Here is a 24,087-nt window from a genome sequence, read left to right as displayed (position 1 = left end):
TCTCTCTCTCTCTCTCTCTCTCTCTCTCTCTCACTTGGGCCTCCATTTTCAGATTATCTTGATTTTTTTTGCCCTTCATTTTCATGTGTTTATGTAATAACTATATCAAATATTATCTCGGAACTACTACAAGAAAACTTTGAAGGCCATTCCTTAATATCCCTTACAGATTCTTTGAATAATCCAACTTTTTGCTTGATGAAATTTGTTATTTGCTGAACCAAACGTAGATGGTTGATTAAGGATTGAGAGAGATAAGGAGATAAAAGCTCCAGGTCTAGAGAGTGCAAAAGTGGGGAACCCTTTCTAAAAGCTAATCCTTTGGTTTTTATACTCGACACAAGGCCTCCCTTAGAGTACCATATCTTGTACCAATGTTTGGAAACGGTGCTTTGTGTAGGTAACTTAACACTCATGTTGACCTGTGCACTATTAGGCTCGCCAACTTAGGTGGAGAATTGTGGAGTGCAATACAAAATTGAATAATATCTTGTAGGTATTTAACATCCCCCTTGGCTTTTGCACTTGTAAATGCACCACTTAGGTGGAGTGCAATAGAGGATTGAACATTTAGGATAGTTAGGGTCGTCTCTTGAATAAGTGTGGTGAGGTAAAGAAAGTTGGAGTTGTTGACAACATAGAAGAAAAGTGGCACTATTTGAGATAAGAGTGCCCCTCTTTTGTTGAAGTGTTTGTTACATGTTGATTATAATTAACTTAATTCATATTATTTGTAGTTTCATTGGGAGGATAATTATAGTTTATTTACTTCTTTCTTTCCATAAAAATATGCTCCATTAGTATTAATAAAAAGCCAAAGGCAATATGCAAATAGTACATAATATTGTTTCCTTTGCACAAATACATATTATCAAAAAAAACTACATTGTTGCCAATAACACCTTTGCTAGTAGAGCGCATATAAACCTTGAGAAAATTCCATTGCTACGTCGAGCTATAAGACCACATATAAACCTTGAGAAGGCCTCCACTTTAGCACGAATAAGCCTCTTTATCACCTCTTTTCCTTTCACCTTTGCTTGAACATGTGGGACATTGTCCAACCAGAACCATTCTCTGCCATTTAACTTCTTTGCCACTACCATTGATTTATATTCCATGGGATCATATGTTGAAAATGTACGATGTTTTGGAGACATCTCGACGAGGCAGCCATAGAACAAATCAAACAACCATAGAACACAGCAAAACCCATAATGAAAGCCCATAATACCGCCACCTCCTTCTTTCCCTTGAAAACAATTGGGTATTCATCATAGACTCAACTAGTTTCTCTTTGGCATCCCATCTGCTTTTCTTCAATCTCCTACAGAAACTGGGTCAATCTCATACAGAATAAGACAGATTAAAATGGCTCAATGTCATACAGAATAACACTAAGTTTTGTGCCCATTCCTTGGCCTTTAACTTTCCCATGTGATGTGTCATTTTCTACAAGTTTGGCAATAAAAATCCCCTCTCCAATCAAGTTGCTGAGGTAATCTGCTGCTTCTTGGTCGTAGTCTTCTTCTAGCTCTGTAAACATCGGCTTAAACATTGCCAAAAAACCTGGTTTCTCTTCAGCCTGCCGATCTTCTCAATATTTATATATCTTTCTCTGCCTTTTTCCAATGCAAGATTCATAACCTGTCCAAACTCTTGGACTTGTAAACATCGGCTTAAACATTGCCAAAAAACCTAGTTTCTCTTCAACCTGTCCATATTCTTAGACTTTATATACCTTTCTCTGCCTTTTTCCAATGCAAGATTGAACCTGGTTTTGAATTGGGATTATATCTTTTTGGTAATATTGTGTTAAGAACAAAATCAGTCCAAAAGTTTCCTCACCCACTCCTGATAATTGGCTTCAACCCTCCCCACCATCTTCACTCATCCTTAACACAACAAATATTTCTTCATTTAATCGACATCAGCCATCTCACTGATTAACATGGTTCCAATGTCCACACATATCCTGTATTAATCAACAAAAATTAGTCTAGACAATTCCTCACCCACTCCTGATAATTGGCTTCGACCCTAGCATTGATGGAAGTTTCATCCAATCTTCCCCATCTTGGTTAGTGTAGTTTATGCTCTTTGGTTCATGATGGTTTACCTATCTCTCTATTTCTCTCTCCTCTCACATACATACACTCACCATAGTACATATATATCTTTACTTAGTCTATTTTGTTGCATAGAACTATATTCTCTTATTCATGACACTTCTTCATAAGATATAGTCTATTATAGTCTCTATTGCATCTTGTTGAAGTGAGAATAATAGATCGACAAGGTTCCATATAGTTCATCCTCGAGTCATTTATTTAAGAAATATTCTTTTATTGAGGTAAAGTCATGGAAGATTTCTTTGGAGAGTGTGCGGAACGATCATCCCGCTTGGCCATTTAGGGTTAGCATGAAAGTCATTAGTTGTAATAGGTTCATAGGCTTTAAGGATGTGTTAGAAACTTTTCAATGTGATTTGTGTGTGTCTCCTTGTCCCGAGTATTTTGAATACATCTTGCTTATGTGGGAAGTTTACCTTGGATGTTGAGGAAACAATGATGTGGGACTTGTTGTCATTGCACCAACATTACGACAAGTGAGCACAAATCTTACCATAACACTACAATGTTTGGGGATTTGTATTATGTGTATTTGCGTTCTCTTGATGTCTAGGGAGTGGTGTGGTGTCATTGTTTTTTCCCAAGGGTTAGCAAAATGTTTCTATTCTTAGTTTACCTCACCTTTTCCAACACTTGCATATAGAGTGTCATTGTTTTTTCCCCTAGGGTTAGCAAAATGTTTCTTTTCTAAGTCTACCTAAGCTTTTCCAACATTTGCATATAGATAGATGCTCTTCAAATGGCTGATGAATGTTACTTGACCCTTTGGCTAGTGGGGTCATCACCAACCAACTTGTGGGTTTTGGGTAAGTCATGACTCTGTTATTAATTGTGCTAAGTTCTAGACCAATGAATTTAAAACGATTGATGTTGGATTATGTCATAGGCATAACCTTAAGGACCGATTCTAAAGCTAATTTTAACGAGTCATAAACTAGCTAGTTTCTCTATCATGTTGTGTTTTTCAAAATCACGACCAACGAGATTGTTGGTTGATCCAAAAACAAAGGAGTGAATTTTTGTTTTCTTCTTTCTTTCTCTCTTAAACTTTTGTAACGATTTGGAAATCCTCTGTTGTAAGCAATTACTTAAGGCACTGTTAATACGTTATCTCGAGCTTTTATTCAATATCTCAAAATTAACGTCACAGTCAAGTGCTATCTTGTTTTATTACGTTTTCAACGCAAAATTTAAAGGTTACAGTTATCGAGGCATCGATCGATCAGATAAGTGTACACGAAAAGAGAATCCGTGTGAAGCGCTTTTCATGGCACTCGAGAAGCGTTTGGCCGATAGATGGACGCGAGAGAGAGAGAGAGAGAGAGGGAATCAGGCATCGATCTATCAGATGAAGATCAGTTTACACGATAGCCGATAGAGCCTAAGCCCTTCATATTTAAGTTGGTTTTGGGCGTCTTCTTTTGGGTCGAAACTTTTTTCTTGGGCTCTTCTGGACACCCTTTCTTTGGCCGTCTCCGTGTGAAACCTGCATCCCTGCGTTTTAGGGTTTCTGCCCGCCGAGCTATGGCGATGGCGATGGCGATCGACGCCTCCCAGATCTCCTCTGCTCTCTCATGGCCTCCCCTCCTCCACCATCTCCGATTCGCCTTCGCAAACGCCGCCTCCTTCGTCTCCCCGATCCGTCACCGCCACTCCCTCCCCTCCCCTTCCCATGATGCCACGCTCCTCCTCATGCCTGCCTGGCCTGCAAACCCTAACCCTCACGCTTTCCCTTTCATGGGCGTCAAGATCGTCTCCGTCTTCCCGCGCAGCTCCGACGCTCCCTCCGATGATGCTTCCTGCGGCGGCGGCGTTTCGGCCTCCTACCTGCTCTCCTCCGCCGTTTCGGGCCGGCCTGTTGCATTTCTCGACGGAGGAAGCCTCACGCTGTGGAGAACTGCCGCTGTTTCGGCGATTGCGGCCGACCGTCTCTCCCGACCTGATCCCAAGACCTTCCTCATGGTCGGAGCTGGAGCGATGGCACCGTTCCTTGTAAGAGCTCATTGCTCCGTTCGGCCCTCCATCTGTAGGATCCTTATATGGAATCGCACCCACAGCAGAGCCTCAGCCATGGCGGAAACTCTACAGGCCGAGATGGAAAACCGAGACATCACCATTTCAGCTTGCACCGCGCTGGAGGAAGCATGTCGATCCGCCGACCTCATCTGCTGTGCTACCATGTCTCATGAAGCGTTGATTCGCGGAGCATGGTTAGGTCCAGGTTCGCACCTGGACCTGGTTGGATCGTTTCGTCGTGACATGTGTGAAGCTGATAAGGACGCCATCTGTGACAATGTTGTATTTGTGGACACGGAGGCAGCTGCCATTGAAGCTGGAGAGCTAGTTGGTCTGAGCAGGTTTGTTAAAGGTAATCTCTCCCAGCTCCTCTCTGGAGAGAGGCCAGGTAGAAGTAACTTGACTGATATCACAGTGTTTAAGTCGGTCGGGTGTGCCCTCGCCGATCTGGCCACAGCTCAGCTTGTTTATGAAAAGCTCATAGGACAATCAGATCTGAAGGACAGCTAAAGATGGCCGGATCTTGTTTATGAAAAGCCCAATCAAATCAGGTAGAAGTAACTCGACTGATATCACTGTGCTTAAGTCGGGTCAGGTGCGCCCTCGCCGATCTGGCCACAGCTCAGCTTGTTTATGAAAAGTTCATAGGACAATCAGATCTAACGGACAGCTAAATATGGCCAGATCTTGTTTATGAAAGCTCATAGGATAGTCAAATCTGAAGGACAGCTAAAGATGGCCAGATCTTGTTTATGAGAAAGCTCATAGAATAGTCAAATCTGAAGAACAGCCAAAGATGGCCAGATCTTGTTTATGAGAAAGCTCATAGGACAATCAAATCTGAAGGACAGCTAAAGATGGCCAGATCTTGTTTATGAGAAAGCTCATAGGACAATCAAATCTGAAGGACAGCTAAAGGTTTTTGAAGAATCCGTGTGTATGAAATGTCTGTAGTTAAAAAGAAATCTTGTTGATTGCAAGAGTCTTTGAGCTCTTGCTTCAAATTGATCATCACTCTAATAACGTTTTGCACAAATTTTGTTTCCAAGAAAGAAAGGTTTTCATATGACAAATCTCATCACCGCACCAATACCTTGAAAACTTTGATGCCATCGAAGAAAAGGCTTAGGTCAAGATGTTGAAATTTTGGTATATGAAACATCAGCAGGAAGAAACCATTGGTAACTGCTAGAGACATCGCTTTCTTCAAATTGATCTCCCAACATTGGTTTAGTGGTTTATTGGTTCCAAAAAAATTTAATGGTTTGGATTTTCGATAAACAGTTTGGTTTGGTTTTAAAACTCGGGTGTATAGGTTTGGTTTAAAGGTTTATAGGTTTTTGGTTAACTTTTTTTTTTACCTTAATAATTTGTTAATTTAATGGTTTAAATAATGGTTTTTTATTGATTTAATAAATTTAACTTAAATGCTTCTATAATTTAATGTATTTTGTTTATTTAGATGTTTAATTAGTTTGATTTAAATGGTTATGTTTAATTTTTTTATTAACTGGTTCAGTTTGGTTTCAACTTTTCCCTAAATGATTTGGGTTTAAATGGTTTGGTTTAAATTTTTTATTAAATAGTTCAGTTTGGTTTGGTTTCTTTGCCTTGAAACTGAACCGAACCGTGCCCATTGCTAGCAAATGCTAAAACCTAGCATCTAATGATGCCACTTCTTAGAAATGCTACGAGGACTAACTATGTTGCATGAATTATGAAGCAAAATTAATCTGATGTCAATTGCTTATGATAAACAACACAAATAGTGGATTGAACTCTTCTATAGTATAATAGGGGGAGGTGTATCTTATACAATGGTAAAGGTTGGTGAAGAAAACATCAACCACTTATAGTGCTCTAATTAGCAAGGAAAGATCAACAGTAACATAGAAAACAATAATGATATATCTCTAGGATTCTCAGCTATGTCCATATATCAATATTAGCATTGATCAACATTGTGATCATTCTAGTTTGCAAGAAGATCAGGAACCCACATACACCGCAATGAGCTTGTAAGTGTATATTCTAGGAATTTATATTGTTCATCATGTACCAAAGATGGTTAGAGGCATTGGTGAGATTGAATGACATGAGGATGTACTCAAAATAAGCATATCATGTGTAGGAGGTTGATTTGCCTACATAGTCACTTGATGAGCTTTTATATAAGATTGCATCCATCCAACTTGCATCAACCGGCAATCCTTGTATTCCGAGTCTCGACTACTCGAGAGTTTTCCTAACTACTTCCTATCAATGCGTCTTGGAAGAGTTCTGCATAAACTAAGACAACAACATTATGGATGCCCATCCATAACTATCTAAAATTATGTTTGCTTCATTGTTTCCCTCCACCTTTAGGTACAAAATGAGGCGTTATGAAGTTTATTCAATCATATGATGTCCATTTCGCATAAACTGACATTTTCCTTAGCAAGTATAGAGAAATCAACATAAAGCAAGTTTGCTTTTGACAACAATAGACTCGTAGTCAAGACATGTTAATGTTTAAGTTTGTATTATACAAGCATGGCTACTTCTTGAATCTGACAAAAAATAGATATAAATGGCTTTTACATGATGATGGTTTATTTCAAAAACTTTGGATTTTTTTCTTTTTCGTTTTGTCACTTTTGACATACTAATAACCAATGTGAAAGGGCTAGAATTGAATGATTCAATTATAAGAATTGAAGACTTTTCTTAGGTCTTGTTTGTAAAGAAACAAAAGGATGAGATAATAGAGTTTGCCCCAAGGAGCAAGAAAGATAGAAATGCCAAGCTCGTAGATGCAATGGTTTGATAACAAAATTTCGTTACCGCTTGACGCTCGCATTGTGAGCGATCATTCAAGGATTTGAGATAGGCAGTAGATGCAGCTCCAGCAGTCAACAACAACACTATGAAAATCTACTCAATGTTTTTTAATGACAAATCAACGCATTGAAGTTAGTTAAAGCACATTTTAAAACTAGTTTTCAAAATTTTGGAAGTCCTTAGAGATTTTGTTTTTCTTCTCCTTCTTAAAAGGACATGTCCAAGTGAGAAATTACATAATTTTATGATTCCACAAACTTACGTGATCCAAAATGTAGGAAATGTAAAGAGAAACCAATCCCGGTAGCATTTGTCTTCCTGTTACGATGCGCACTATTGCCGAGATGGTTTGGTAAACTTCATATATTATGCCCAATATTAATGCTCCTACAAGATACCTAAGGTTTTACCAACGAACAAGAGTTATACATCGTTGCAATAAGAGTTTGATCCTTGCCATGGGGTAGGTCCCATCTCATATGTTGGAATCGGTCTCTCTTGGAAGATAAAAAGATCCATACAAGACACACACACAGTAATGCATACATACATACATACATACATACATACGTGAATGAGCAAGTAAATATCTACATGAAGCACACAAAACCTTTGATTAAATTTCATATTGGTAGTTAAATCTAAATTAAAAAGCCCTACCGACTTTGTGGACATGGACCATAATTAATCTAAATATGTGCACCGAAAGTCTTGGAACTATTTCCACAAATGCGACCATGTGCACATAGAAAAACATAATATATAGATGCTCATATAACTCAAATATTCCAACATCCATCACATGTGTGCACACACCATTTGTGCTTAAATTTGATTTCATATTTGTGGATGCATGAGAAAACAAGGTAAGTTACTTGGTTGTTGTGCTGTATTTGAATTTCGAGTTGGAGATGATTGAGCTAGTAGCGATGAGAAGGAAGAACAAGCCGAGAGGGCGGAGGACGACATTGGTGACGACAAGGGCATGTGGCATAGGTTGGGGAGTCGAGGTGGGTTTGATCGGATTATACGGGGTCACCATGGTGGTCTCACTCGAATGAATGTTGTTAAAGGCATTGGTATTGGGGCCAAAGTTGGCATCATTGGGCTTGTTGACCACACGAACTGGTATTGCATCGAAGTTGATCGTCTCGAAGGCAGGACCGTTCGCATGCATCAGTGTCGGCCCGAGATTCATGGTCTCGTAATTCGGTGCCGCCATGTTCTTCATTGTGTTGAATTGAGCCTGCTCTTCATTGTGGGACGACGAATTGTGATAGTTTGGTCTTGCCATTACATATTTTGTTGACCTCTCTTCGTCTTCTTCTTCTTCTTCTTCTTCTTCTTCTTCTTGTTCACTACTACATAAACATCCCCATTTTCACATACACTTATCCCTTTGGTTGACTTTAAATGTGTACCTTCCACCAGTCTGTTATGTACTTTTTTTATTCCTCACCACTCTGTCATGAACTATTTTTTTTCCTCATATATTTAAGCCATTGACTTTCTTTGGATCCTTTTATTGACATCCCCAACCCAACCCATTCCCAAGTTGTGCTTACACACACACACACATCAAAAGCTTTGGGATGCCACCCACACTCCACAAGTTGTTTGATGACCTTAACGTGTCAAGACTCGAGAGTCATCGTGGTACAACCTCTAGCCTTTACCATCGGCAACGCAAGGACCTTCAATTAATCACCAATCATGTGCTTGAACAACTAGATCACATCCTTTGGAATGTGCCGTCTCGACTTGCACATATGACCCACACCTATTTAAGATATTTTGCTTTCAAGGTTGCCACCGTTTGTGTTTAGATTCAAGAATTGTGCATTGATCTTGTATTTATTTATGTGGATTAGCCTCGAAATGAATCAAGACTATGGACTTGTTTCTAAGTATGAAAAAAAGGTAGAATACTTTTAGAATATTTAGCACACATATTTGACATGTATTGTATGCTAAGTATTCTTCAACTTTGATGAAAACCATGATCTCAGAAACAAGAGTAGTACTCAGTGTGTGTTCACGTGACAAAACTAACAAAGAGCTTGATGTCAATAGGCTAATTGGACAAAATCAAATGCAAGATCTAGTTTTAAAAGCAAGATCCAATATGGATTCACTCATCGTTGTACATTCTAATATGTGTGGAGTGATGTCTACCTATTGAATAGGTTGAGGCAACATAATTTGTCACTTTCATAGATGATGCCATGAGGTGTAGACTCTGATGATGCTTTCTATTGACATCTTATTACTTATTTCCAACTTAAATTCAAACTCTAAAACGGTTTTGCTTAATGTACGCATCTGGTCTGATGATCATTAGTATATACCATCGTGAAACCATCTTCAACACCCCAAATATATATATTTAGGATTGTACCATGATTTGGAATGATGAATACTTGCTGGAATACCCAAGTTGCTAAATTTTCACACAAAGGTCATTGAAGTAGACTTTCATTTTCAAGCAACAAACTATGGATTTCATTATTTGGTGGTGCATTGATTAACTTTATTGCACATACGACATCTCATTAGTTAGCATTCCCCGATGGTCACTAGTCTTATTGTGAACTTCATTAGTGAGGAACTGGATTGATCATTGAACTCGAGTGAGGGGGAGGTGTATCTTATACAATGGCGAAGAAAACATCAACTGCTTAAAGTGCTTTACTTAGCAAGGAAACATCAACAAATAACATAGAAAACAATAATGATATATCTCTACGTTTCTTAGCTATCTCCATATATCATTCATGAACAATGGTTTCTTATCTATCTCCATTACCATTGATGAACATTGTGATCATGATTCCAGTCTGCAAGAAGATTAGGAATCCACATACACCACAATGAGCTAGTAAATGTATATTCTAGGAATTTATATTGGTCATCATGTATGATAGTTAAAGGCATCGATGACACTGAATGCTGGCATGAGGATGAACTCAAAATTAGCATATCATGTCCAGGAGGCTAATTTGGCTAAAGAGTCTCTTTACATAAGCTTTTATACAAGATTGCATCCATCCAACTTGCATCAACTGACAATCGAGGTATTCTAACTACTTCCTATCAATGGGATTTACATGTCTACAATACACTTGTCGGAATTGGCAACATCTTGGAAGGGTTGTATAAACTACGATAACAACATTATGGATGCCATCCATAACTATCTAAAATTGTGTTTTGCTTCATTGTTTTCCTCCAAATTGAGGTGCAAAATGAGACGTTGTACAGTTTATCCATTCATATGATGTCCATTTCGCAGAAATCGACATTTTCCTTAGCTGAGTATAGAGAAATCAGCATAAAGCAAGTCTGCTTTTGACAACAATAGATTGGTGGTCAAGACATGTTAATGTTTAGGTTTGTATTATACAAAGCATGGCTACTTCTTGAATTTGAACAAAAAAATAAAATATATAAATGGTTTTTACATGATGATGGTTTATTTCAAAAACTTGGGATTTTTTTCCATGGCTTTTTGTGACTCCTGACATAGTAGTAACCAATGTGAATGGGCTGGAATTGAATGATTCAATTATAAGAATAGAATACTTTTCTTAGATCTTGTTTGTAAAGAAACAAAAGGATGAGATAATAGAGTTTGCCCCAAGGAGCAAGAAAGATAGAAATGCCATGCTCGTAGATGCAATGGTTTGATTACAAAATTTCTTTAGCTCTGAACCCTCGCATAGTCCGAGAGCATTCAAGTCTTTGAGATAGGCAGCAGATGCAGCTCCAGCAGTCAACAACAACACTATGAAAATCTGTTCAAGGTTTTTTAATGACAAATCAAACCAAAGTTAGTTAAAGCATATTTTAACTAGTTTCCAAAATTCTAGATTCAGTCCTTAGAGATTTTTAAATGACATGTCCAAGTGAGTCGTTACATTTATGATGCTACAAACTTACTTGATCCAAAATGTAGGAAACGTAAAGTGAAATCGATCCCGGTAGCATTTGCGTTCCTATTATGATGCGCACTATTGCGGAGATGGTTTGGTAAAGTTCATATACTATGCCCAATATCAATGCTCCTACAAGATACCTAAGATTTCACAAACGAACAAGAGTTATACATTGTTGCGATAAGAGTTTGATGCTTGCCATAGGCAAGGTCCCGTCTCATAGATCAGAATTGGCCTCTCTTGAAAGATAAAAAGATACATACATACATACATACATACATACATACATATGTACACACACACACACACACACACATACATAAATGAATGAGCAAGTAAATATCTACATGAAGCACACAAAACCTTTGATTAAATTTCATATTGGTGGTTAAATCTAAATTAAAAAGCCCGATCGACTTTGTGGACATGGACCATAATTAATCTAAATATGTGCACCGAATGTCTTGGAACTGCTTCCACAAATGCGACCATGTGCACATAGAAAAACATAATTATATATAGATGCTCATATAACTCAAATATTGCAACAGCCATCACATGTGTGCAGACCTCATTTGTGCCTAAATTTGATTGCATATTTGTGGATGCACGAGAAAACAAGGTAAGTTACTTGGTGGTTGTGCTAGCTTTGAAGTTGGAGTTGGAGACGATCAAACCGGTAGCGACGAGGAGGAAGACAAAGCCGAGAATGCGGAGGATCACATTGGCGATGACAAGGGCATATGGCATAGGTTGGGGTGTCGAGGTGGGTTGGATCGGATTATACGGGGACACCATGGGGGTCTCACTCGAATGAATGTTATTAAAGGCATTGGCATTATGGCCAAAGTTGGCATCATTGGGTTTGTCGGCCACACGAACGGGAACTGCATCGAAGTTGACCGTCTCGAAGGCGGAACCGTCCACGCGGACAGGCCCTGGCCCGAGGTTCACGGTCTCATAATTCGGAGCGCTACTGGCCACGCGGACGGGCCCTGGTCCGAGGTTCACAGTCTCATAATTCGGAGCGTTACCAGCCACACGGACGGGTGGGGCGGCCATGTTCATGGTCTCGAAGGCGCTAGACATGCCCCCCCCACCGACACGCACGGGGGGCGCCCCGAAATTGGTGGTGGTGCTGAATTGAGGCTGGCGTTTCGGGGAGTCTTCATCGTCTGACGAATTGTGATAATTTGGTCTCACCATTATATATTTTGTTGATCACCCAAATTTGTGCAATAACACACACACACACACCCTCTCTTCTCCTTCTCCTTCTCCTTCTCCTTCTCCTTCTCCTTCTCCTTCTTCTTCTTCTTCTTCTTCTTCACAACTACATAACACAACCCCTTTTCCACATACACTTAATATCCCTTTGGTTGACTTTTAGTGTGTGCCTTCCTTCACGCGTCTCTCTCTTTCCCTAGCACCTACCACTCTATTCTTTTTTTTCCCCTAATAAATCTAACCCATTGACTTTCTTTAGATCCTTTTATTGACATTCGCCTCCCAAGTTGTGCTGCACTCTCTCTCTCTCTCTCTCTCTCACACACACACACACACACCAAAAACTTTTGGATTGCCACCCACGCGCCACAAGTTTTTTCGATGACCTTATGTGTCACGACTCGAGAGTCCCCGTCGTACAAACTCTAGCCTTGACCATCGGCAACTCAAGGACCTTCGATCCGTCATCACCCCATGATTTAAAGCAATCAGTAACCCCCCAATCAGATGCTTGAACAACTACATCACATCCATTGTTTTCTGTACTATCCTCGTATGTCCCCTTGTTGGTTCATCATGTACACCATGGTTTGGTAAAGAGAGATCAGCTCGTACATATAACCCACACCCATTTTAGATCTTCAATTTTAAGGTTGCGTTTAATTCCAATTGTTGTTACATTATTAATCAAAGACTTGCATTGATCTTTTATTTATTTATTTATTTATGTCAATGAGCCCCAAAATGAATCATGACTATGGACTTTAACCACCCTCTTGACCCCCCCCAATTTTGCATCTCCTATGATTGGTTCAAATGACTTGCCAACCAACTTGTACAAGAGTTTTTCAATTCTCAATCTAGATATCCAAATACACTGTGAAATCATGTTGGGACTATCACCATTGTGAATCTCGCCTGGTTGGAATTACAACTTGTTTTTAGTAAATATAATTGGAGTATCTATTTGATTTGAGTACTTTTCTATGTTTACTTTACCATATATACTTGATGTTGGTGTAGAACATTGATTCATGGTTTGATTTTGTTTTGGGAATACATCTCTATAAAGTTGTTCTGTGCACTTCGGTTGGAAGAATCCATTTTTATTGTGTTACATCCACCATCTTTATAATTTGTAACCATTGCTATGAATAATTACTAACCAAAGTCCTTTCCTTTGTACTTTAGACTACAACCACTTGATTCAATGAGCTTATAGGCATAGCAACTCTACTTTATCCACCTTGGCTTTCTTCTAATACTCATCAATATACAAAAGGTTACACATGTGGGGGTGATACTATCTCTCACAATAAATCATGTGATTGTGAATGCGAGTGTAAGCCAAGAAACAACTTCAATTAAACTAAGGGAAAAATAAGACAATGCTTGAAAATCTATACAAGTGTCAATTCATCATGAAGTTTAGGATTATGTCCATATAACTATCACAAAAGAATTAACCACTACTCATAATGCAAACGTCAAGGTTCAAATTGAAAGAATTTCTACATATTTATTTTTGAACATTGATTTAATGGAATAAATAGGGCTCTATCATATGTAAGCAAAATGATAAAATATTGCAAATACTCTTTGCGAGGTTGCATGACAAAAAAAAAACTATTCTTCCATTAATGTTCACAAAATGTTTACAGAGATATTATAATTGTATTCAATTCAAATTTATAGTTTGAATTATTCTATTTGCCCAATAAATGATATACAATGAACATAATAAGTTAGTCCTACTAGGTATTCAAATGTAATGGAACTCCAAACTTGTTGACTTTTGTCATAGGTATTGTCGTCTTGTAGTTGTATGCGACGTTATTATTTATCATATAATAATGGTTTAGAGTTGAAGGTTCATAGTTCGGGGTTTTATAACAATGTCTTATTCAAGCTTAAGAGTCATTGAAAAAGATGTCAACTTGTGGTTAGAACAAATGTGCCATGGCGATAGGCCTGAAATGACAGCCATTAAAAAAACACATATTTTATGTTTGGAATACGTTTAAGAATACTCTAAAGTATTCTACACGCATTCTACGTCTTAGAATTGAGAATTGCCATTTAGAAATATTCTACGAATTCTAGGTATTTTAGCAAGTATTTAATGTTTCCATCAAGTTAAAAAAATTGTAAAAATTACTTTATATTTTCAAAACGTTAACATATGTATTCTAAGTATTAAAAAAAGGTAGACTACATTTAGAATATTTAGCATACATATTCGACATGTATTGTATGCCAAGTATTCTTCAACTATGATGAAAACAATGATCTCAGAAACAAGAGTAGTACTCAATGTGTGCTCATGACAAATGCCTTAAAGAAAGTAAATAAGAGTTGATAAAACCTGATTACGCTATATCCTCAGTGCTCACTATTGCATGAGAAAAAAAATTAACAAGAAAAAGAAAAAAAGGAATGGTTTGACAACTTTAAAATCTTCTTTATATATAGTACTCCTCACCTTATGCAAGCTCACCACCAAGCCATGATAATACCATGTGCAATGGAGCTGTAACACAACCTGGAAGGAGCTAATTATTGGTTTAAACAATAATCTTGAAACCAAGGGATGGAGCGAGAGAATTCACAATGGACAAAGTTGGTCATGTGACGAAACTAACAAAGAGCTTGAGGTCAATAGGCTAATCAGACAAAATCAAATGCAATATCTAGTTTTCAAAACAAGTATTGTACCTCCAAGAGACAACAAATTTACTTTGTTGATCCCTCCAGATCAAATCAGCCTACAAGATTCAAGCTCTTTGCATGTCATAGAATGACATTGCTATGGAATGCCCATCTTAGCCATATGTCTAAAATCAACAACAAAGTATTGTCCAATTCTAGGTGTCACTTTACCTTATCTTTTATCAATTTCTAGTTCAATAAGCATTGTATTAGACAAGAAAACTAAGTGTGTCCATAAGATAAAAAGATCCAATATGAATCCACTTGTCCTTGTACATTCTAATATGTGTGGTTTGATGCCTACCTATTGAATAGGGGGTGAATAGGTTGACATAATAAAATTTGTCACTTTCATAGATGATGCCATGAGCAAAATTTTGGTGTATCCCTTCAAGAACAATGACGAAGCCTTCTTGATTTTCAAAGGTGTACCTTGTGGTAGCGGAAATGGAGAAAGGAACAAAGTTAAAACTTTGCAATAGGACGATGAAGGGTGATATAATCCCTACAAGTTCCAGACTTTTTGCGAAGTTTTAGGAATCTACTAAGAGAGTTTATGAATGCTTTTAGTCATCAACAATGATTTACTTTGTTCAACATTACTAAGGTTGGTACGCCATTTAATGTTGATAGAAATGTTGATTAAATAAACAATTTCTTGGTTAAATCATGAGTCTCAATGATATCTATGTTTGTTAGAAATTTACGAGCGTCCATCGTTTAGTTTAGTGTCAATGATATTAACTAAAAACAATATAAAAGGCTACGTTCACAAACAACAATAATTTGTTTCAATAAGAATCAATTTGTTTCTCATAAGAGACAATTCAATGTTTTGAGGTACAACAATTCCATTGCCCTAGGTTTTTACAATGTTTGATTCTTTACAAAGAGGATTGGATACCCTTTCCAAATATTTTGCCTCTTTCCTCTAGATACGTGTCTCAACTTGAAACCAACCTCTTGTACTAGCACAAGTCGAGATATGTTAGTTTTGTATTGCTCCCAAAAGTTTTTGACACTCCTCAATCATCACTTGTTGATGCTCAAGATTGCAAAAGCTTGGCAAGCAAAAGTGGGTTAGTATAGTCATGTTACCAACTTTGCTATAAAAGAGTTAGTTTGGAGATGTAGAGTTGGGGTAAAATGGGGTTTATTTCAGTTTTGTTGAATTTAAGGGTCAGGTGAGTTATTGTTGTTTTTGTTTGATAGTTTTACAGTTGTTCCTCCGAGTTGTGTATGTTGATCCCATTGTGGATTCGGGTAAAGTCTGTTGTATTCTATTTGCTAACTAATGAGAAGTAGTGTTTTTTGGAAAAAAATATGTGGACTACTTTTATTGCACCACCTGAATACAAGGTGGTAGACAAACATATTTTTGAAGTAGATTTCAATAATAGTGATGAAGAGGCACAATGCCAGGTAGGCATTACATATACAACATTGAGGAATATATAAAAATGTAAATAACATATAATATATTCAATGCTGAAAACATTTGTTTTAACTACATCCAAATGTGACACTTCCTACACAATTTTGGTTTTAATATATACATGTTTGGTAAGGTGTGAGCTCTTTTCTAGATGGGGTCATCTATTAGTTTGAACTATCGATTGAATATCCAAAAACTAGTTACTGATCTAAATTGTTAACAAAACTTGATGATTGTCTATTGCTTTTCCCCAAACATAAACTAATCTTTTGATTGCCGAAATAAACTATAGATGTTGAACACCATGTACTACTTTAACCCAATCATAAAGAACGAATGATGTTGCATCATGTAGGAGACATAAATTCACCAATATGGCACAATTAGCAAATATTAACCTTATAGATTCATTGACCTATGATATAATGATTCCAATGTATTTTACCAAATCACTAACTAAAGCATGATTGTTAAGGTAAAGGATAGGGCAATAAAGATAAGGAAAATATTAATCAAAATTGATAGTTGCAAGGGAGAGGTTCCCTAAGGTTACTTGAGCCTCTAAAGCTAGCGTCAAACTAAACATGATGATCTAAATCCCTAAAGAAGGTGGTGTGGATCAACAAAGAAGGTTCACCACATGAGATTGCACCCTAGCAAGGCCAATCATTAGCCAACGCATTTTCAACTAGCCACCTAGGGTGTTTACCCTACTTAAGTATTGTTGGTTTTTTTTTCTTCCTTTTTGCTTGGGTTGACCACTAAATGTAGTAACAATCGGCAACGGTTTGGTTCGGTTTGAGAGGGTCCAAACCAAACCGTTCAAAAAATTTTAAACCTGAACCGAAACATTAAACCATTTTCAAACCATTAAACCGTAAAAACCGTGGTTTTGTGGTTCGGTTTCGGTTTTCAGCATAGGTCAAATTTTTAATTTTTAATTTTTTAAAATTTATAATATTTCATTATTTAGAACTTAAAAAATGTTTAAGATGTTCCTAAAATGTGAGAATAAGGTGTAAAAATGAAAAGATCGTTTAAAAACAAATTTTAAAGTTTTTAAAAACAATTTAAAATTTTTTATTAAAAAATTAAAAACCGTTAAACTGTTAAAACCACGGTTTTTGACTGTTGAAACCAAACCGTTTTTAAAAACCTAAACCTGAACCGAACCGTTGAAGACGTTAAACCGTCAAACCACGGTTTCACGGTTCAGTTCAGGTCAAACCGAACCGTTGTCGATTGTTAAAATGTAGCGTTAATAATTTACAAGACGGACACACACTTTCCATGGTTTATGAAAAAGTCTTTGATAGACTTTAATGTTGTCGATGTTTTCTTGTGTGGCCATGATCGTACACACAACTTGTCGCATTGGTATGTACATACTACATATAATTTCCTCAAAAGTTAATGAGTCATTTCCCTTAGAGACTTAAATTTGAAATATGATCACATGTAGGTTGTAACCTAGTGAGCTTATGCTTATGTATACACACACATACATACAATAGTGTATCTATTCTCTAATATATATATATACATACATACAATAGTGCATCTATTCTGTAATCCATAAACATAGAGACCGCGAGAAAGATCGTGTATAATATGCAATTCCTAGCTAGGGTTCAAAACAACTTATATTATACACACACATGATGGTGTAGTGGTACTTTGTCACAATGTGTGCCTAGTTTCAAAGTTGTGACAACAGACCATCATGCCATCATGTTTATAAATAAAATGTTAATATTTGTAAATAGTGTATATGTATTGTGAAGCTATAAGCAACGTTGTGCTATATCGAAATCGTGGGAATATCCAATATCTATTTTTTTATGATATATAAAGTCAAGCTTTCGTATTATGTTGTACAACTTGTTTTTTTCATGCAATTTCTACCTTGCATTTATTTCTAAAACAATTCCTACTCTAGATGGCAACGATGGTTATGTATCATTAGATACACATTTTGGATATTGGGTGCTCCGTACCAACAATTAGGATTTGAGGGCCAAATCCAAAGCCTTCAAAAATGTCACATGAATGATGACATGTTAAAACGTTTTGAAAAAGTCATAGGACTCGAAGGGAAAACTTTTACTCGTCAACATGGATAGATACAAAATGTCTCTCATCCATAGACATGTAACTTTATAAAGTGTCCATCCAAAATGTAACTCAACATGTGCAAGAATTGACAAAAGGACAACATAGGTGCTCTAATGATTAAAATCTACAACATACGTTTTAGACAGTAACAATTAATAAGGCTCGATGGAATGGCAAGCACCATAGTTGTAAAGCTAATAATTATAATAATATGTCATTGTGAAGTGACGGAGGAACGAGTTATTTTGTGTGGTTGGGAGGCATCTCCTTTTATGTACTTACATATTTGTGTGCCAGAGAGAGTGTTGTAGAGGATGGCTCAAGATGGTGCTCGGTTTTGATCTCATCTCTTGTGTTGCCAAGAGGGAAACCACTGAACCATAGCATCGAAGTGTAACCACATTTGATGGATGTCTTGTTCTTGCTAGCTTTTCTACTAAAAGAACCCCATTGAGCGTTAATTGGAGAAGAAACCGTAAAAAAACTTTGAATGGTGCAAAACTCAAGAGAGTGTCTTCTTAGAAAGACATGTAAGATGCATTTACTTAGCCTCGAGGAATAATACCTTATAAATATGTGATTTGAATGACTATAGAGTTACCTTGTCAAGCTTATTATGTTTCTCATTTATAATAGAACCAATCTAGCCATTGAGATCCCTCATATAACCAAATATGGTATTATCTATGTATCTACAAACTATAGACGACTGTGGATAATAACAAAACTCATGCACTAAATTAGGATATGGTATCACCATTTCCTTCCTTTAGCAAGTTTAATAAATTTTTTAAGCTACATTTTTTTTCGCTTTAAGCAATCTGTAAGCAAACTATAACCTAATGATCACCTTGCTCACAAGTCACTAGATTTAAATGTTCCAAAATGAACACAAAAGTTTTCAGATGTATATCTTGGGCATTTATGGCTATTACAAAGATGACAAGTATGCATATTCATCATATTATGTTTGGTTTTGTTAACGACCTACTTCAATAATTTGGGCCATAACAAAACATTCTATGATAAAAACATACATACCTAGGATAGAAACATTCTACGATATTCTTTTGAACAAGTGCTAAAATTATCTCTTGAGAGTGGGCAATGGAGCGGGTGGTCGAGGAATAAAATCGTGAGGCGGTGCGTAATCATTACAATGAGTTATAAGCCTATGTATAAAAGGCAAACTTACTTGCACATACTAGGTTTTCCGATCCAAGCCATCACAATGTGATATTTGCCTTTACTAATTTATAAGCACGTGCTTACATCTTTCATGCATTACCTACCTACTATTACCTCAAATATAACAAAATGAATTGGATGTGGGAAATTTGGCATATGTTTCCTACGAAATAATCTTCCACAATACATGTGCAATATTGTGTTCGCAAAGAGAAAACACAAAATGTTCACAAGATGATTGCACTAGTCATGTATGAATTCAAGAGTGTACCAAATACTAAGTTGTGGCATTTATTCTTGGGCACCTACATTTCTTGACATTGTAAAATGCACAAACAAAGTGGCTCCTACATAATTGGCACAAATTGCCTCAAGTGGTCAAGAAGTGTGAAGTATGCATAATGAGCAAGGAGCATCGTACGTCTTTTATACTAGAGGCTGTGAAGATAGCAAAGAATCCTTCAGAGTTTGTCCATATTGATAGTTGCAAATTGATCAAACAAATGCATTGGGTAGATCATCTTACTTTATGCTTATAAATGATGATTCTAAAGTTATGTGGATATATGTTTTCAACGGAGGAAGCCAAATGTCTTTGAAATTGATCAAGGCGGATAATTCCTAACTAATGACTTTGGGGAGTATGCAATGATAGAAGGAATTTGAATGCACCCAAAAAAATGGTCTGACCTAATTGAGCTCTCAAATTAGACGATAGTTGAGATAACCCAACATTTGTATGCTCAAAAGGAGCATAACTCTCGTTTGTACAAGGGGCCAGGATGAAAATTAAAAATCATTGCACATCAAGAACTTGCACCAAAAACTTGAAATGGGAACCAACCACATGGTAGGTCCTAAGCATTGCATAGTCGAAATTAGGAGTTATTTATCTTTTTGGTAGGATTTTGTGTCATGAAAGAGACAGATACCTTCACTTGCCATTGCATTGGTCCATTAATATATAAGTATGGTCAAACTTCAATGCCTTCATGTCCCACTCACTTTGATTAATATGTACATGTATGTACGGCAAAACCATTCAAACAAAGAAGTTGTGGGCTAAAAAATTAGTAACAAAGAAGTTGTGGGCTAACAAATTCGTTAATAACTGGTTAAGTGTTGTCAAAACTCACTTTACCATACCTTAAACAAGACAATGTAGTATTGTGATCAACTAATTAAGTCGCAAACATATGGAATGAAGAAGGTGATGTAGGATCAAATCGTAGCTTTGGAGTTGGATCAACCTATGATATTGCATTCATGACACCAAAAAAAATGAATGTGAAAGGCAATGAAGGTGATCTTGGATGTTATTATAAAAAAAAAGCCATAGAAACTTGGACAAATTTATACAAGCATTTTCAATATGCCCATTGGAATTTGGAGATCAAACTACCATTTGAGTATAAATACATCATGAAAGACATTGCTAATTTTTTTTTCTTTTTGCAAGTTTATTAAGCTGTTAGGCTAGAAAAATCCGGCCAACCTGAAGATCCCGCAACCTCTGGTCGGGGCACCTCCTCATATGGTTGTACGACCACAAAGCCGTTGTTGTGAGCTTCTGATGCGAAGAATTTCATTTGGAAGCTCTCGCCCGAACTCCGGCCTATAAACGTCTTGAAGCTTACATCGGTGTGGAAATCGGGCACGAGGCTACCGGACCACGCAACGGTTGCTTGTGGGTCCGTGAAGACGGGGGGATACCCGGCGTAGACAGGAAGCACGATCGGCTTCCCGTGTGCAAGGATCGCGACGAACCCATGGCCTTCTAGCCGGACATTGAACAAACCGCTTGAGACAATGCTCGAGAGTTTGCGCATCATCGTGATGGTGTGCTTGATTCCCGTGGGTTCGAAGGCCAAGAGGTCGTTGCCGTTGACTACGATCGAATCCCCGTCGAGGCGGAGGAGGATGACCGATTTGCCTTGGTCCGCAAGGAAGAGGGAGACGGGCGATCCGGATTTAGAGGAGGCGCGCACGAGATCCGCACCTTCGCTCGTAAAGGCCTTCTTCATTGCGTGCCGGAAGCCGTGCTCGAGCACGCCCTCGCGCTCGAATTTGACTTCGCCGCCCGTGTATGCCACCATGGTGCCCATCTTTATCCACACAAAGTTGAGTGGGCCGCCCAAATTGATCTTCAAAAACCGATCATTTTGTACCTCGAACGCGGCCGTCCCTGGTTGCAGCTCCCAAGCCGAGGCAAACTCTTGCATAGTGGCCATCCTTCCCCTAAACCTAGACTACAAGCAATGTCATGGGGCAATATGTATTTTTTCCTTCTCTATAAATAAGCTTCCTTTCCTTTATCCATGTCACATGAGACATATACAAGATATAGAGGAAATTCATTTTCTAAGAATGTAACAAGATTGTGTGGTGTCAAAAGTCTTATAAAAGAGGAGAGATGTTAGATGTTGAATTGTTCCAAGCTTTTAAAACACAACTTGCGAATTACATCTAAATAATGTGTTAAGATGTAGGACAACACATATGGTAAAAATTATCAAATTAAACAAAAGAAGTTGGGAGTTCTTAGTCATGCGATCATGGGTTTGGGGGTTGGGGGTTGGGGAAGATGCTACAAAAACTCTACTTCAATACAATTATAGGCCATGATACTTAGGTTGTGATCAAAGTCACAAAACAGTGATGGAATAAACGAGGTGATGAAGAATTGAGGTATAGTTAATTTTATTAATTATGCCAGATGTGATCCGAGTGTATTACTATTGCATGATGGTAAAGAAAAATGAATGTTAAAGAAAGTTTGGTGACCCTAAGAGAGGAGTAGAAGGCATGGTGATCATGGAAACCTGTAAACAAGACATTTCCTTGGTTGCAACTTGGCCCCATAAAAGAAACCTTGGGTAAAACATTGTGGAAGGAAGGGCTAATTTTATGAATCTACCAATATTTTGGGGCTAAGAATGTTCATGACAAAGTAGCCCACACCATGCTAGAAGTGGAAAGGTCACACATTGTCCTAATGGTGTGTGTTGGATTCCTATTGGTGCTAATACCAAGAGGAATGTTCGCCAATGTGGACGAGGAAAACCGACTTCGTTTGTTCAATGAGCAACAGAGTGATGGTCGGGGGTGCCCAATTTAGAGGTGGCATGGACGAGAGATGCGTTGCCCGGCATGTCAAGACCCTTTTCATCATGTGTTTCAAATCTGTGTCTGAATGCACCTTACCATTCAAATTTGACATCGTTACCCCATGTGAGCCCACCGGGGTGCCCATTTTGATACACACAAAATGTGAGCCACACGCCCAAATCTAATTTCCAGAGCACACACCCTTTATTGGGCTTCGAATGCGGTCATGGGTGACATGGTTCATGTTGCCACAACCTTTGATAACAATGCCGAAGGGTTAGTAGTGCTGCCACCAATATTCATAGCTTTTCCATGGTCATGCTTTTCTGATTGCCATGCGAGTGTTGGTCCTTCCATGATAAATAATAAGGGAGCTTGTGTCATGGGTGATCTCTTAAACTTTCTCTCTTTTTGGTAGCATCTGTTTTAATGAAGATGGAGTCTTTAACTTGCCTATTCTCTTTCCTTACTTATGTTCTAAGGCTCTATTGTCGGGGCTTTCTTAATTGTTGAGAAAATTTCTGTTTTCACTCTAAGAGGTCTCAAGTTGATTTGAGTGGTTTCTTACTTTACAAGAAAATTTTGGTCTTATAATGGGGAGGGTCTCTACTTTTATCGTTCTCTCGACATTCGGCCCTAAGTTGTATCCATATCGACCCTAGGCCGTATCTCCCCCCAATTTGGCCCTAATGACCCTCCTAGTTTGTTGAGCTAGAACAAACCCCCAATTCCAACCTAGGGACTCCCCCCTTGAAATCCGCACAAGAGCCAACCCTAAATTAGCCCTAGTTGAGGTCAAATTAGGCCTTTGTTAAAGAGCTAGAGCTGATGAGCAAGCAAGAACTCAACATGCTAACAAACAAAAGAGGGAGCTCAAGGAAAAGGCATAGGTTGTGGGTAAGCAATGGGGCTACTCCTCATCAATGTTGTAGTTGTTGAACGGACAGAACAATCACCGCATTAGATGATGCCACGCAGTGTTGATGAATGAAGCCTATGATGTCAATCCTTACCTCAGAAACTCAAGCCTAGGATTGACATCACACTTACCTTTTGCTTTCCTTTCCTCCTAATTCTCCCTTCTCACACACTTTTCCAAAAGCTCCCCTAACACAACATCGTAGGAGCAGAGAACTTTGTGTTCGCAAAATACCCTCGAATGTCAACAAAATATAAGCTATGCTAAATACCCTTATCCTTACTCCTAAAGTCTACCCCTCTTTCCCCTCACATTCATGATCAAAACACATATTAGCATAACATATAAGCAATTACATACATAAACAAAACCCACCACATACATTGATCCATGAACATAGACATTGTTACATGTGTACACACATACATATCCAAACATACTTTTACAACAAAATGCAACTACAATTTTACTTACAAATAC

The 24,087-nt window shown here is 37.8% G+C and overlaps 3 protein-coding genes across 4 annotated transcripts; 1 reads left to right on the top strand and 2 right to left on the bottom strand.

Annotated features, from left to right (window-relative positions):
- The first annotated feature begins 3,578 nt into the window (after positions 1–3,578).
- Positions 3,579–5,261, top strand: LOC147867102 (protein SAR DEFICIENT 4-like). Its single transcript, XM_087314854.1, has one exon. It carries the CDS (start codon positions 3,657–3,659, stop codon positions 4,656–4,658), a length of 1,002 nt encoding a protein of 333 aa, XP_087170980.1. The 5' UTR covers positions 3,579–3,656; the 3' UTR covers positions 4,659–5,261.
- Positions 5,262–6,835: 1,574 nt separating this feature from the next.
- Positions 6,836–12,227, bottom strand: LOC147867101 (CASP-like protein 4C1). 2 transcript variants are annotated; one of them, XM_087314853.1, is made up of 3 exons: positions 11,538–12,227; positions 7,234–7,369; positions 6,836–7,064 (listed from the first exon to the last, which is right to left on the bottom strand). In XM_087314853.1, exons 1-3 carry the CDS (start codon positions 12,110–12,112, stop codon positions 6,858–6,860), a joined length of 918 nt encoding a protein of 305 aa, XP_087170979.1. In that variant the 5' UTR covers positions 12,113–12,227; the 3' UTR covers positions 6,836–6,857. The 2 variants fall into 2 exon arrangements, with proteins under 2 accessions (XP_087170979.1, XP_087170978.1); XM_087314852.1 differs by lacking the exons at positions 6,836–7,064; positions 7,234–7,369 and adding exons at positions 10,510–10,765; positions 10,911–11,046 and having other exon boundaries at positions 11,538–12,191.
- Positions 12,228–20,658: 8,431 nt separating this feature from the next.
- Positions 20,659–21,950, bottom strand: LOC147867100 (uncharacterized). The gene has a single exon (XM_087314851.1). It carries the CDS (start codon positions 21,809–21,811, stop codon positions 21,044–21,046), a length of 768 nt encoding a protein of 255 aa, XP_087170977.1. The 5' UTR covers positions 21,812–21,950; the 3' UTR covers positions 20,659–21,043.
- Positions 21,951–24,087: the final 2,137 nt, after the last annotated feature.

This window comes from Azolla caroliniana, unplaced genomic scaffold (assembly GCF_043228905.1).
Source record: "Azolla caroliniana isolate FFs.n. ecotype wild unplaced genomic scaffold, voAzoCaro1.0.p SCAF_2, whole genome shotgun sequence".
Classification (NCBI taxonomy): domain Eukaryota; kingdom Viridiplantae; phylum Streptophyta; class Polypodiopsida; order Salviniales; family Salviniaceae; genus Azolla; species Azolla caroliniana.
The sequence above is the reverse complement of the archived record's forward strand: the minus strand, read 5'-3'. Positions and strand labels throughout refer to the sequence as shown.

Excerpts from the sequence above, each read along its gene's own strand:
- LOC147867102 (XM_087314854.1), top strand. The coding sequence starts at position 3,657 with ATGGCGATGGCGATGGCGATCGACGCCTCCCAGATCTCCTCTGCTCTC.
- LOC147867101 (XM_087314853.1), bottom strand. The coding sequence starts at position 12,112 with ATGGTGAGACCAAATTATCACAATTCGTCAGACGATGAAGACTCCCCG. Across the intron at positions 7,370-11,537 it reads AAAGCTAGCACAACCACCAA|GTATCTTGTAGGAGCATTAA; the intron begins GTAACTTACCTT and ends GTAAAACCTTAG. Across the intron at positions 7,065-7,233 it reads TTTCCTACATTTTGGATCAC|ATTTTCATAGTGTTGTTGTT; the intron begins GTAAGTTTGTGG and ends AACATTGAGTAG.
- LOC147867100 (XM_087314851.1), bottom strand. The coding sequence starts at position 21,811 with ATGGCCACTATGCAAGAGTTTGCCTCGGCTTGGGAGCTGCAACCAGGG.